This window comes from Prionailurus viverrinus, chromosome B2 (genome assembly GCF_022837055.1).
Source record: "Prionailurus viverrinus isolate Anna chromosome B2, UM_Priviv_1.0, whole genome shotgun sequence".
In the NCBI taxonomy this organism is placed as follows: domain Eukaryota; kingdom Metazoa; phylum Chordata; class Mammalia; order Carnivora; family Felidae; genus Prionailurus; species Prionailurus viverrinus.
In genome coordinates, this window is record NC_062565.1 from 67,922,042 (window position 1) to 67,935,640 (window position 13,599).

Genomic DNA, 13,599 nt, shown 5'->3' on the forward strand with positions numbered 1-13,599 from the left:
ACATAGTCTCAGAATTCAAGGAAAGAGCCCATCTTTGATAATATATTAATGACACATTTATAATTGGAAGCCAATACTCAAATCCAGATTTATTTACACACACACACATTATATTTGGGCATGAAGGCTACAAAAATGTAATATAAATTCTTCTTCCTCATGTAACATACTCCATATATGCTTTGAAATTACCATTTCAATACAGAGCTCTCTATTTTCCAAGCAATCTAATTGTAAACATGTAATCACTTTTTTCACTGGTATATTACACTAGGACAAAAAATTGGAAACTGTCTTGTGCTTTTATTAGTTTTCTGCATTAATGAGATGAATCCTGCAAAATATCCTTGACTTGAAAAAGTTGCTTTAAACAAAACATAAGTAGCAGCTATGAAACTATAATTTCAATAGAGGTAGGCAATTGGAGTAGATACATGGCTAGATTCATGGAAATCAGAAAAAAAAGAAAGGGAATAAAAAATTGCCTGTCTGTAAGACACAGATCTATCAAACATAACATAATATTGAATCAGTAATGGAACAATGTTCAAAGACAATAAAGTCTGTGGGGGGGATAAACCAGTAAAGTTTTCCTAAGTATTTTTCTTTCTTCTTTCCTCATGTAGGAAGTACCAAGGTAAGTAGCAGATGAAGAATTGTTTTTGGAATAACACACATCTATATTTAAAGTCTAGTTCCAATGCAATTGCTTTGTGTTTGATCTCTCACTATTTCCTCAGTTTCTAATTCTTGCTAATAATAGTAACAACAACTGGCTGGGATCAAACGTCCATGTGTTTGTTTATGTTTAAACTTCTTGTTAAGTTAGTTGTATGGCTATCAGATTGTATTGCATTTTATGAAACCAAAAAAGACCAATCTAGGGACTGTATGTAGGGACATGGCCATTTGTTGTGTTAGTCTCTGGAAAGAGATCACAATTGCTGCTTTCTCCATCTCCTATGTTCCAAAAACATTGGTCCTCTTTTTGCAATTCAACCATGCCAAGCAATTTCTTTTCCTTGGGATGCTTTTCTCCTGACATTTATCACACAGCTGGCTCCTTGTGTGTGTGTGTGTGTGTGTGTGTGTGTGTCAGTTCAAATGCTACTTCCTCTGAGGCCTTTCTAGCTTTCACTCCATCATTTTTCCTAAGACATCACACTGTTGATTCCTTTATGGCAGTTCCCACTATAGACAATTATCATGCTTATTAATTTATTTACTTGTCTATATCCACTGACTAGAACAAAGTAGAACAAACTAGAGCAATTGATGGCTGGATAGATGGATGGAGAGATGGATGGCTGATGGATAGATGGATGGATGGATGGATGAGGAAGGACACAGTCTGATAAAGATCCTCCTCCTCTGTCCATAATCTGACCACTTCTGATTACCTGTATGACTAACACCTACTCATTGTCTCCAATATTTCCCTCCTGGGTGATTACAGTGGGCTTCTTAATGGATCAGTCTGCTTCTACCCCTGGGTCCTACTTCAACACAACAGTCAAGCTAATCCCTTTTACAATACATGTACATCTGTATTCTATAAAAACAAAACAAAACAGGGGCACCTGGGTTGCTCAGTCAGTGGGGCAACTGACTCTTGTTTTTGGCTCAGGTCATGATCTTAGAGTCCTCAGATCAGGCTCCACGCTGAGCATGGAACCTGCTTGGAATTATCTCTCTCTCCTCTCTCTTTGTCCCCTCCCGTCAAACAAACAAATAAATAAACTTAAAAAAAAAAAAAACACAAAACAAAACCTGCAGTGGTTTCCCACATCCCTCAGAGTAAAAGTCAAAGTCCTTATAACAGCCTATAAGTCCCTTCTTAGTGTGGTCTCTCCTTACCTCTCTGACTTCCCCTTCACTCTTAGTGATAAATGCTATTGCCTTCCTGTTCCTTGAACATGCCAGGCACTTTAGGGCATTTGCTCTAGACTGTTCCCTCTTCCTATAATGCCTTTTCCTCATATATCTAAGTGACTAACTCCTTCACCTTCTAGTCTCTATTTAAATATGACCTTCCCATTGAAGTCTATCCTCACACCTTATTTTCTGCTGCAACCAATCACCCCAACCTCATGCCAGCTCTCCCTGTTGGTCTTATTTTCCATAGAACTTACTGCCTTCTAACATATTATACAATTTATTTTTATATTTTATTAACTGTCTTCCCTGCTACCTCTCACTATAATGTAAACTCAGTTCATCCATGATTCCCAGGTACATACGACAGTGTCTGGCACATAGTAGGCACTCAATATCTGTTAAGTTGAATTATTAGTCTCAGTGCATACAAGTCCTGATGAACGGATTACAAGATGTTGCTCTCTGGGTGGATGCATCCAGGACCCAGGAAGGGGGAGTCCAAGTTAGATGCCTGGAGAATTGCCAGCTTTGGGGAACTTGTGCAAAACTCTCAAACAGCAGGAATGGGTCTGCAAACTCTAAACCAAACTGCCTATAGCAGCAGCAGCATTCTTGTATTCTCCACATCTACTTGCATTTTCCCTAAGGAAATCTTTTTGAAACATTCCTGTCTGCTGTAAGACACCAGTAATGGCCACCATTTATTAATCCTCTACTGTTCAGGGTAAATGGTAGAGTTTACCATTGGATGGTTCCAGTGGTTCCACTGGATGACACAATAGGTGGGAAAGTCAGGGAACCCTGCTTTGGTTGGCTCCTGGCTGCGAAACCTACGTGAACTAATGTAAGCAAAACGGGAAAAGATATTTGCCAATGGAAGCCTAAGTACAGGCACCGATGTGCGTCACATCAGAAATTAGAGCCACGAACGGAAGGTTCCTACAGTGTTGACTTTGTTCTTTTAAAAAAACAAGCTAGAAGCGCGTCCCCGCCACTCCAAGCAGAGTCCCGGCGGGAGCCTCGGACCGGACCGCAAGGCCCTGTTGCAGGAGCAGCCGCCCGCCTACCACCTGGAGGCCCGCCCGGGGGACTTCGCCTGCACAGCCACAGGACCGTCGCCGCCGCGCCCCCGCCGCCGCCCTACACCCACCCGGTCACAAGGATACCTACCCGCCGTCCCAGGGTCTACGTTTCTATCCACCGTCGAAATGTCACCAGGTACCCTGCCCATTCCATTATCGTTGGAGGCCTCCCCAGTCTGCAGAGTCGGGTTTGGGAGGACTTCTTCACCTTCCTGGGCATCTTCCTGGGCATCATTTTTTTCCCATTTGGGTTCATCTGCTGTTCTGCCTCCAGGAAGCAAAGATACCCCAAAGGCGGAGCAAACCTTACTTTAAAGGGAACGATACACCTGACTTTCCTACATCCTGACATCTTTTCTTAATGTAAATGTGTACAACAGCTTTGTTTGATTAAACTTTCAGGATTGTTTTGTAAAGTGAGGTGGGATAGATCTGGCTAGTGTGAGCTGAGGTTTACTGAGCACAGGAGTCATAGCCGTGGACACACAGCAACACTGCTCCCAGGGTAAATGACAACCCAATAAAAACACTGCTTTTATTTTTTGCAGTGTTCAATTTGAGAAAGGTGAGAAATAACGTTCTAAATAAACGAGATTCATACCATTGTGAAACACACACACACACACACACACACACACAACAAAACCACACCCTGGGGAAAGACTCTTAGTTGCTAACTTAATACCTGGTCTCCTCTCCTTACTATATAGAACTCCAATTTTACTTGGCCATCTGCCCAGCTAAGACATTTCTTGGCCTCTTTGAATCCAGGCATGAACATGGGACAAAGTTCTGGCCAAAGACATCTAAGCTGAGGTCTTTGGAGCTTCTAAAGCTCTTTAAAGAGTGCTCACTTATTTGGCATGTTCTCTTTCACCAATCTTTCTTCCTGCGGAAAACAAAGAAAATGGCTGGAGCTTCAGGAGTCACCTTACAAGAAAGAAAACCACACACTGAGGAGAGCTGAATGACAGCTACACTTAGGATGTGGGTGAAATTGTGAGCCTGCCCTACCAGCCCTGACCAGCTCATAGACCCTGCTTTGTGTCAAGTTGATATGGATATGAGATGAAAAGATACATTTCCTTTTCTCAGAGAGCCAACAAGAGAAGCAGCTAACATTGCACACTTGGTATGTACCAGAAACCATTCTTTGTGCTTTACATGCATTAGAATAACCATGTGCATTAAGTATTTATACAGATGAGGATACACATCTAGCAAGGTTAGCTATTCATGGTAATCCAAGACTTGACGCTGGATCTTCTTTCATGTGTGTGATTAACTACAATGCTCTACTGGTTTCCAGTCTTATCAATTATAATTCAAATTTGAACTCAAATTCAAAGGGATAAAAGTCTTGATAAAGAGGAGTACAGGGAACATAGGGGACAGAGGGGAGAATGTCAAAGTTTCCAGCAGAATCTTGGGCACTTAACAGGGTGTCAAAAATGAGTATGCATGGGGCACCTGGGTGGCTTAGCTGGTTGTGTCCAACTTGGGCTCAGGTCATGATCTCACGGTTTGTGAGTTGCAGCCCCACATTGCCTTCTCTGCTGTCGGCACGGAGCTCATTTTGGATCCTTTGTCCCCTCTCTCTCAAAAATAGTTTTTAAAAGTGAGTATGCATTCACCAAGAAGCAGAACAATATGAGATGTGATGAGAGTGCTTAGTTTGGATCTCAAATATGAAGACAGATGTTAAATAGGTAGATTTTCAATTATAGCAATCAATGTGAAACGGACAACGGACTTAGAGGCTGTACTGATCACTCTTCCAAGAAACTTGACTGTACAGGTGAAATGGAAATAGGGTATTCATATTTGTAAAGTATTCATATATACACTGCTATTAACAGTGTATTGAAGCTATCCCAGTCAACATTTAATCAAACATGGAAGATAAAGTATACTGGAAAGACCATGAACTTTAAGAATCAGGTAAAACTGGATTTGAAACCTTGTGCTGTCATTTATTTGTAGCTTTGTGTAAATTGCATGCCTTCTGTGAGCTTGTTTCATCTGTAAATAATTCAACTTCATATAGAACAGCTACAGACTACAAATGCGATTTTGAGCATTAATATGAATTATAACAAAATCTCACTTAAATATATCTCAAATGGTCTTTATTAATGGAATAACATCACGGAATTTCTATTTAGTAACGCATACTAATCTCAAAGAGATACTGTATGGTAAAGATTAAAAAGGAGATTGGAATGAAGGTTGTTTTGTTTCCTGATGGCCACATTTCAACACTTCTAATGGACTCTGTTCCATGGGACTTTTGGATAGGTCTTGCAATCTATCAGTAACTGTTAACGGCTCTCTCACTAAATTCTTAAGTATAGCAGACATTTTCACTAAATTCTGTCCAGCAACCTCTATTCTGGGATCTTGCCCCTCAACCCCTCTCCATCTCCACTGCTAGTTACAATGCAGATTTTTAAAGTGAAGGGCAAATATTTAAACTTAGCATCAATTTAAAGAAATTTTCAAGTATCTTAAGCATTCAACCTTTTACTTTATCCCATCTTGCCATGGTAACATAGCCCAAACATAACATTTTCACATGGAAACTGTTTTATAAATTGTGTTATGTCAGAAATAGTAAAGCACCTCTCAATATTGAGATGAAGGCTATCAGAGGATATCAGGCTGTTTTTCTTTTTCCTACAAAACAGTATCTTCCATATCATGTCATAAAAGCATTTCAAATCACTTTATGAAATTTGTAATGAAAGTTAAATTCTCCTCCGTAAAATGCTGACAGATATAGCTTGTTTCAAAATATCAGTGATTGCTTTTTAGCTCCAAATCAAATTGGACCAAACTCCAGCCCAACTTAACTTTCTCAACATTTAGAAATGTCTGATATTTATTCCACTCCCTTTCAAAGCAGTATTCTCTGCTGTTATTAGTAATAAAATGCTGTCAGAAGTTGGGAAGATCCCTGTATTTAGTGGCAGGTTAGATGTGGCTACCAAGATCCTTTCAAACCTTCAAGATTCAAGGCTGAGACATCTTTTATTAGGTACCTTTTGAGATAGATTTATACTTTAAGCCTCAATGTTTCCACATGAAGACTTCGATTGGCTATTTCAGATTTGACTCATTTTTTCTACATATACTTTTCTCAATTTTATGCAAAAATTGAAGTTTATAAAACCATTACTCATGGATTTCCCCTAGATTGAATTGCACCTAGACTAGTGTTACAAATGTACACCTAGTAGAGGTAACAAAGTAGGACTCCTTAAGTTCCCCTAGAAGATAGCTTTTAGAAATGAATTAAGTGTTTTAAGGGAAGTTACACTTTATGTTATGGATTGTAGTAACATAATAGAAGCCCATCGTTAGTGTAAAAGAACAAGTCGTAAATTATTTTATAGTTTCTCTACTGAAGCCTAACTCTAAGCTGTGGAATAAATCCGATATTTGGACATATGCTAACATAGCTGAGAGAAAAAAAGAAACTCAAACCCCAGGAACCAAAAAATGACCTGTGCCCACTAACCCCAGGTTCTAGCATATCCTAAGATACAGTACAGCAGGGAGGGGAGGGGAGGGATTCGAAGGAACATGCTTTCAAGTGTTACATTCATTCACAGCTGAAAACCATCCACGGTATAATTCTGAGCTGTTCTATTACATAATTTATTTATAAAAATAAAATTTCACCAGTCTCACAATGGTATTTTATACAACCCTAGTGACTAAAGAACCATTTTTTTGCTCCCTACCTAAGAGTTACAAGGCTGATCAAAAACTGAAATTATTGGTATAATGTATCCTAAAGTGATAAAATAAGACAAAGCATGGTAAAGACTGCTTTATTGGTGGCAGTTAGTAGAAGTCAATAAATATTGTTCCCCGAAGAACTCAGTTATGTATCAATTATTGGTCCAGAGAGAGCTGAATGAAACTGAACCAACTGCCTGCTGAGATGATAAACTGAAGTCAGTCTTGCTTCTTGGGAAATGAAGCCATAGCTAGCTGATATATGGCATACGCTGTTCCTGAAAAAGAAACAAAAAAAGAACTTACAAGAAATTCTGACATTTACATGTATAGACATAATATTCCAGCTAAAAGTTAACAGAAAGGGAAGTTTGGCATTAAGACTACTTTTATGGAAGCACAGAAAAGTATTTTGATAGGTGCTGGTAAAATTTAAAATAACTTCAAAGAAAAGTATTAGATACAACACAATAATTTATCTGTCAAATTGACAACATGTAAAAAGTTTTTAAATAAGAGTAAGAACATATATAAAAGTTATTTCCATACTAAACTAAGATGGCCTGAAAAATGCTAAGAATGATTCAAAAACCAAAAAAAGAGGTCAAGATATACAAGCACTCCCTAAAGTATATTATTAGTATTAAACCAAGAAGAATGATACATCATTTTTAAATTATCAAATTTGATGTAAGAATAGCCAATAAGTGAATATTTTTAAAAACTAATTACCAGAATATCTAAGAAACAGTCACACTGACCAAAAGAATTTGACTCTAAAGGTCACTATCTGATTGTTGTCTTCATTCATAAATGCCTCTTCACTGTACTCAACCCAAGGCAAAGAAAGCACCTTGGTATCAGCCCCGGGGACTTTGTAATTAGGGTTGAAATTCCAGCTTTTCCACACAGAGGCAATATTACCTTGGGTAATTAACATAATTTCTTCATCTTTAAAATGAGGACACATTACAGACTTAATAAAAAAGGTTACAGAAATCCATTTATGGACACTTCTATCAATAAGATGAGCACACAGTAATCAAATAGTTCCCTTCCTCCCCCAGAGAGCAAGCATTTAAAATCTTAACTCTGCTCCTAGCCTACCAATTTGTAATATTCCATTGCTAATACTGAACAATGGACCTGTCTAATCCACAGAAAAATCTATCAAAGCACTTTGTGTACAGTAATAGGTACTGTTCTTTCCATAGAGGTTTTGTTTCTGTCATAAACATGTATGTTCAGAGTTTAGATGTAAAGTGTGTTTTTATTATGTATCACAGTAAAAATGTTTAAAAAGCCCCTGTTATAGGAGATGGTGTAGAGAGATGTGTAAGGCCACCAGTAGCACACTATGAAAGCCACCTCTATCATAAACACTCCTATCAAACTTCATTGGTTTAATTTTTTAAGACATTAAAATGCTCTTCTACAATATGTATCGATCATCCTCTTGAGTCCTTATATGTAAAGCAGTAAGATCTCAGATGCTGGCGACAGTCTTTCTAGTTAAAATACTGACATAGTAAAAGGAATGAAGTTGTTAGTAATCCTTATTGTTACCTATCTGTAAGTCAAGCATTCCAAATATCTTACCACCAACTGTAAGCATCATAGTGGCTCTATACAGGAGGGCATCAGCTATTCCACCCTTTAGATGCACTGGAATTCCATTATCCTCCTAGATTAAAAAAATAGTAATAATTACTATATGCATCATTTTTTTTCAACTAAGTTCAAAAGACTAATCCATTTGTATAAAATTAAGCACCTCCTCAAACCCCTGGAATTAAAATATTGTCAATATCAAAATTAAAAGACTACAATTTTCCTCTGTACCTACCACCACTGAAGTATTAAAATAAGAACTCCTAAAAATCAACATTCTTTCTCTCACATTTAATGAGATCCAGTAAAGATTTGCCTTCCAAGGAATATATAAATGTTAAAGTTGTGAAAATATACTGATTGAGTCCATCAGCTGAATTATTAAAAAGATCAGGAATCCTCACACTTTTTTATTTCTTTATTTTGAGAGAAATAGACAGCAAGCAGGAGAGGAGCAGAGACAGGGAGAGACAGAATCCCACGTAGGCTCTGCATTATCAGGGCAGAGGTGGAGCTCGAACTCACAAATTTTAAGATCATGACCTGACCCCAAGATCAAGAGTAGGACCCTTAACCAACTGAGCCACCCCCGCATTCCTCTCCTCACACTTTAATCATAAGGTAGATTTGGTTCAACTTACGATTTCTCAACTTCACAAGTATGTGAAAGCAATACACGTTCAGGAGAAACTGTACTTTAAATTCTGAATTTTCATCTTTTGCCAGGCTAGCGACATGCGGTACGATCCTCTCATGATGCTGGGTAGTGGCAGCCAGCCACAACTCCCAGTCAGCCACACGATCACCAAATTTAGCAACCAATGTACTTATCACCATTCTGTACCCATAAAACCATTCACTTCACTTTCAGTGCAGTATTCAAGAGATTACATGAGATATTCAACACTTTTATTATAAAATAGGCTTTGTGTTAGATGATTTTGCCCAGTTCATGTATGTGTTCTAAGCATGTTTTAAGGTAGGCTAGGCTAAGCTATATTTGGTAGGTTAAGCATATGAAATGGATTTTCAATTGAACATATTTTCAACTTATGATGGGTTACTATTTTATGACCTAACTCCATCATAAGTCAAGGAAGATCTGTATAGGATACAAAATTTTATTTGGGAAAAACCAGGTATTACCACAGTAAAACAAAAAAAGCACTAATAATGTAACTACTTATAAAGGTAAACAACTCTGTCCCACCATCTTTCCTCATGAGAAAACCATTATTAACAGCATAGTTCATATTCTTAAATATTTTTTAAAGCTTACGTTGTCTTACCTTCTAATTTACACACACACTTGTTTAATATACCAAATGAGATTACGCTATATAAGGGTATGCTATATTCTATTTTTCACTTAATGCTGTCTTAAAAACTTTTGTTACTCCCTTTAAAACTACCTTATCCCTTTTAATGGCTACATAGAATGCCACTCTGCAAAAATATCAGAACTGAATAAGCCAGTCCTCTATTAATGGGCATTTAGGTTGTTGGAGTTTTAGTGGTATTAAAATTCTATGACAAATAACCTCTATCCTTTTCTTTATATATTTAAGCTACTGTGTCTGCAGAAAAGATTTTTAAAAGTGGTAGTCCCCAGGGGCACCTGGCTGACTCAGTCAGTGAAGTATGCGACTCAGTCTCAGGGTTGTGACTTCAAACCCCACGTTGGGCATGGAGCCTACCTTTAAAAAACAAAAAAAAAGTGGAAGTCCCTGATAACAGGGTATCTGGTTTATTTTTAATAATACTCTCACACACTCTTTATAACTTTTATACCAATTATATTACTATTATGTATGAAAGTACTGTGTATGAATATAACTATCTCCCATACGTGGCTTACATAGCCTATTTTAAATCCTTCCATAATTCTAACAATCAAGTAGGGGGAAAAAAGTTGTAATTTGTCATTTTAATTTGCATTTCTTACTGATCTGTAGGACCTTTTTTTTTTTTCAATTTATTTTTAACGTTTATTTATTTTTTGAGAGAAACCAGCATGAGTGGGGGAGGGGCAGAGAGACAGTCACAAAATCTGAAGCAGGATCCAGGCTCTGAGCTGTCAGTACAGAGCCCGACATGGCCCTCGAACCCACAAACCGCGAGATCATGACCTGAGCCGAAGTCAGACCCTTAATGGACTGAGCCACCCAAGACGCCCCTGTAGGACCGCTTTTTATACTAGGGATGTTAATCTTTTGTTATATTTTAAAATTTGCTCTCAATTTGTCACTTGAACTCATAAATGCAATTTTTGTCCTTTACAGCTTCTAGGCTTTGTAAAGACTTCCTTAGGAAGACTTCCCCACCCCTAAGATATAAAAAATACTCTCCTATGGTGACTATAACTAATAGTACTGCATTGTACACTTGAAATTTGCTAAGAAAGTAGATCTTAAGTACTCTCACCAAACACACAAAAAGATCAAGTATTTGAGGTAATGGATGTGTTAATTAACTTAATTACAGTAATTATTCATAGACACATTGAACATCACACTGTATGCACCTTTTTAAAAATAAAACCCATCAGGTACAACCTAAATATATACAATTTTTATTTGTCAATTGTACCTCACTAAAACTGGAAAAATATATTTCATTTTAATATTTTTTGGCAGAAGAAGCATTTATATCTGCAATTTACCTTTTAATACACAATATAGAGGGACAGAACTTTACTTTCTTTCAAATAGACAATTTTTCTAACGCCAATTTATCGTATCCTTTCCACACTAATATGAAATAGCACCTTTAACGTATATTAAATTTCTACATACATATTTGTTCTGTTTCTGGGCCCTTTCTATGGTCTATTTGTCTATTCTTATGAAACTACCCATAGAGTGCTAACCCAATGTAACTTCTCCAAACAAAGTGTCTTTGACCTACACCTTTTCCCTCTCATTTCTTCTACTTCCCCAAAGTCCTCCTGGATATAGGCCCAACTAACTATCAATAGGCGGTTTATTATTTTGCTAATACAACAAGATGAGTAACAACCAAGCATCTCCAGATTTACTTCCTATCTCCAATTTTTGGTAAATATTATTACAAGTAACAACCTCCTATAAAATATTTCAGTACCTGAAATAGCTTTTGCTTCTCTGGAACCTTATTTTCAATCTGCCTGCGTGAAGCAGTACTTATGGTCCTCTGGGCAATCTGACGAAGAGCCTGAAATAAAAAAATCCATATATACTGAGCAGATTTAGGTCTTAGAGAAACTTTCAAAACCAACTATTTTCAACTTCTATTATTACAGAAGAGGGAAACTGACAGTTAAAAACATACCCGATTTGTCAGTAACAGAGTCCTAACTAAACCAACAGCCAAGTTTTCCAACTTGTTGTCCATCCACTACTCTTTTTTTTTCAGTTTATTTGAGAGAGGTGGGGGGGGGGGGGAATATCCCAAGCAGGTTCCAAGCTGTCAGTGCAGAGCCTGATGCAGGGCTCAATCTCATAATCTCATGAACTGTGAGATCATGACCTGAGCAGAAATCAAGAGTTGGACGCTTAACCTAAGTGACTGAGCCACCTAGGCGAACCCATCTACTACTCTTTACATTAAAATTCTACAGTCTCCAAAGACCACATTCAAGTAGCAATTCATACAGATTCTGAGAAAAAAAAAAAAAAAACATCTTTACCTGAATTGAACTAGTAGTATCATATAATCCTTGAGTAAAACATACTGACATACAGATATTATGAGAATAAAGAATGGTTACAAAATACACTAAAAGTTCCAATGTTTTCATTTATAACTTTACCATATTATTAAAAGATCTTTTCGACACTAAAATAAACTGACATGATTCCTACTTAATCAAAATGCTTTCCCCATTGCATTTTTCCTATAAAGTAGGGAATAATTAATGGGGTACAATTCTTTTTAAAAAGTGAGTTGCATTATATATCCAGTTGAATTAAATAACGAAACAAATATGCACTCCACATTCCAAAACAAATCATATGGTGAGAGCTAAGTAAAACCTTATTGAATAATTACAAAAGAGAATGGTCACTGTTACATTTTCCTTCTCTTGTTCGAAATTTTGGGAAATTATTTCACATGCTCAAAGCCGATGGATGGGTGAAGGACACTGCAGGACCGCCTGATTGAAGCAACACTACACTTTCAACCATGACGGCTCCTGAAGTCCCAACAGAAACCGAATGACTTGCTTTTTAAACCGCATCCTGATGCTCACAAAGCTCAGAAACGTTGAAACTTTAGGCCTTTCAACGTACCAGTGGACATATTTCTATCTGAAGCTTCCGGGTATCAGAAACGTCCCACTTGGATCTTGAGTTTACTCATATCAAAATTAGCGACTTCATCAATAACCCATAGGGTTAGAGGTGACCATTAAGAAACCAAGGCTGTCAAACCCACCATCCTGTGGTCATTTCCCCAGCCTCTTCATTCCCTATATCTACTCAGCACAGCCGGGAGCAAGAGGAATAGTTAGAAGGGAAAGTAACGTCAGGCGAAAAGGACACGGACCAAGGTAACCTCAGAAGCCGCCTTCTCCCACCCTCCTTCCCTCTCAGGAGAGGCTTTTCAGTCATCCCTTAGCCTCCGCTCCCAACCTTCCCGCCCCACATCAAGAATGCAAGCCGAGAAGCTCCTTACCAGCAGATTCCGCAGCATCTTGGCTCGGTTACTACCCACCAACCGCAACAACCGAACACCAGGAACGAGAACTGCAACACCGGAACCGGAACTGCCTTCTGGCCTTGCGCAAGCGTCAGGGAACTTAATACTTCGGACGGAGGAGGGGCTTGAGCCTCTAACCATAGAGAGCGAAAGGCAAGCGAGAGCGGCCGTACGGCTGTGGCCGCTCTAGCCGACCGGCCGTTTCCGTTCCTTGCTCTCGTTCCTAAGCTGGCCGATGCTGTTCAGGGGGCTGGCTCCTGGAGCTAAGGCTTGGAGAAGTAAACAACTTTTGAGACCGGAGAGGCAAGGAGTGATGTGTTATGTACTTTGTAACTAGCTTAGGTGAAATTAATGTGAGACCAGGCTATCATAGAAAATTAGTATATTTTGAACGAGAAGGTATTTTAAAAACTTCTGAGCAAATTTTGAACCATTGTTTAGATGCTGAAAGAACACTGGGTTGGTCTAACTGTAAGCTATGAAGCTTGATGCAATACAAAACAAAAAGGTTAGCTCCTCTTACACGGATACAATCAGTTTTTTTTCCGTAGAAGAAACTTTGTGAGGGCGTTATTGTTCCTTGTGCTGAGAATATGCTGTAAAG

At 38.2% G+C, this 13,599-nt stretch overlaps 1 protein-coding gene and 1 pseudogene across 1 annotated transcript; one reads left to right on the top strand and one right to left on the bottom strand.

Moving 5' to 3' along the window:
* Nucleotides 1-2,330: 2,330 nt before the first annotated feature.
* LOC125166455 (brain protein I3-like) lies at nt 2,331-3,322 on the top strand (annotated as a pseudogene).
* Nucleotides 3,323-6,780: 3,458 nt separating this feature from the next.
* LOC125166738 (cytochrome c oxidase subunit 7A2, mitochondrial) lies at nt 6,781-13,086 on the bottom strand. The gene is made up of 4 exons (XM_047860748.1): nt 12,972-13,086; nt 11,418-11,507; nt 8,304-8,388; nt 6,781-6,982 (listed from the first exon to the last, which is right to left on the bottom strand). Exons 1-4 carry the CDS (start codon nt 12,987-12,989, stop codon nt 6,924-6,926), a joined length of 252 nt encoding a protein of 83 aa, XP_047716704.1. The 5' UTR covers nt 12,990-13,086; the 3' UTR covers nt 6,781-6,923.
* Nucleotides 13,087-13,599: the final 513 nt, after the last annotated feature.

Excerpts from the sequence above, each read along its gene's own strand:
- LOC125166738 (XM_047860748.1), bottom strand. Across the intron at positions 8,389-11,417 it reads AGAAGCAAAAGCTATTTCAG|GAGGATAATGGAATTCCAGT; the intron begins GTACTGAAATAT and ends TTTTTAATCTAG. Across the intron at positions 6,983-8,303 it reads TATGATGCTTACAGTTGGTG|GAACAGCGTATGCCATATAT; the intron begins GTAAGATATTTG and ends TTTCTTTTTCAG.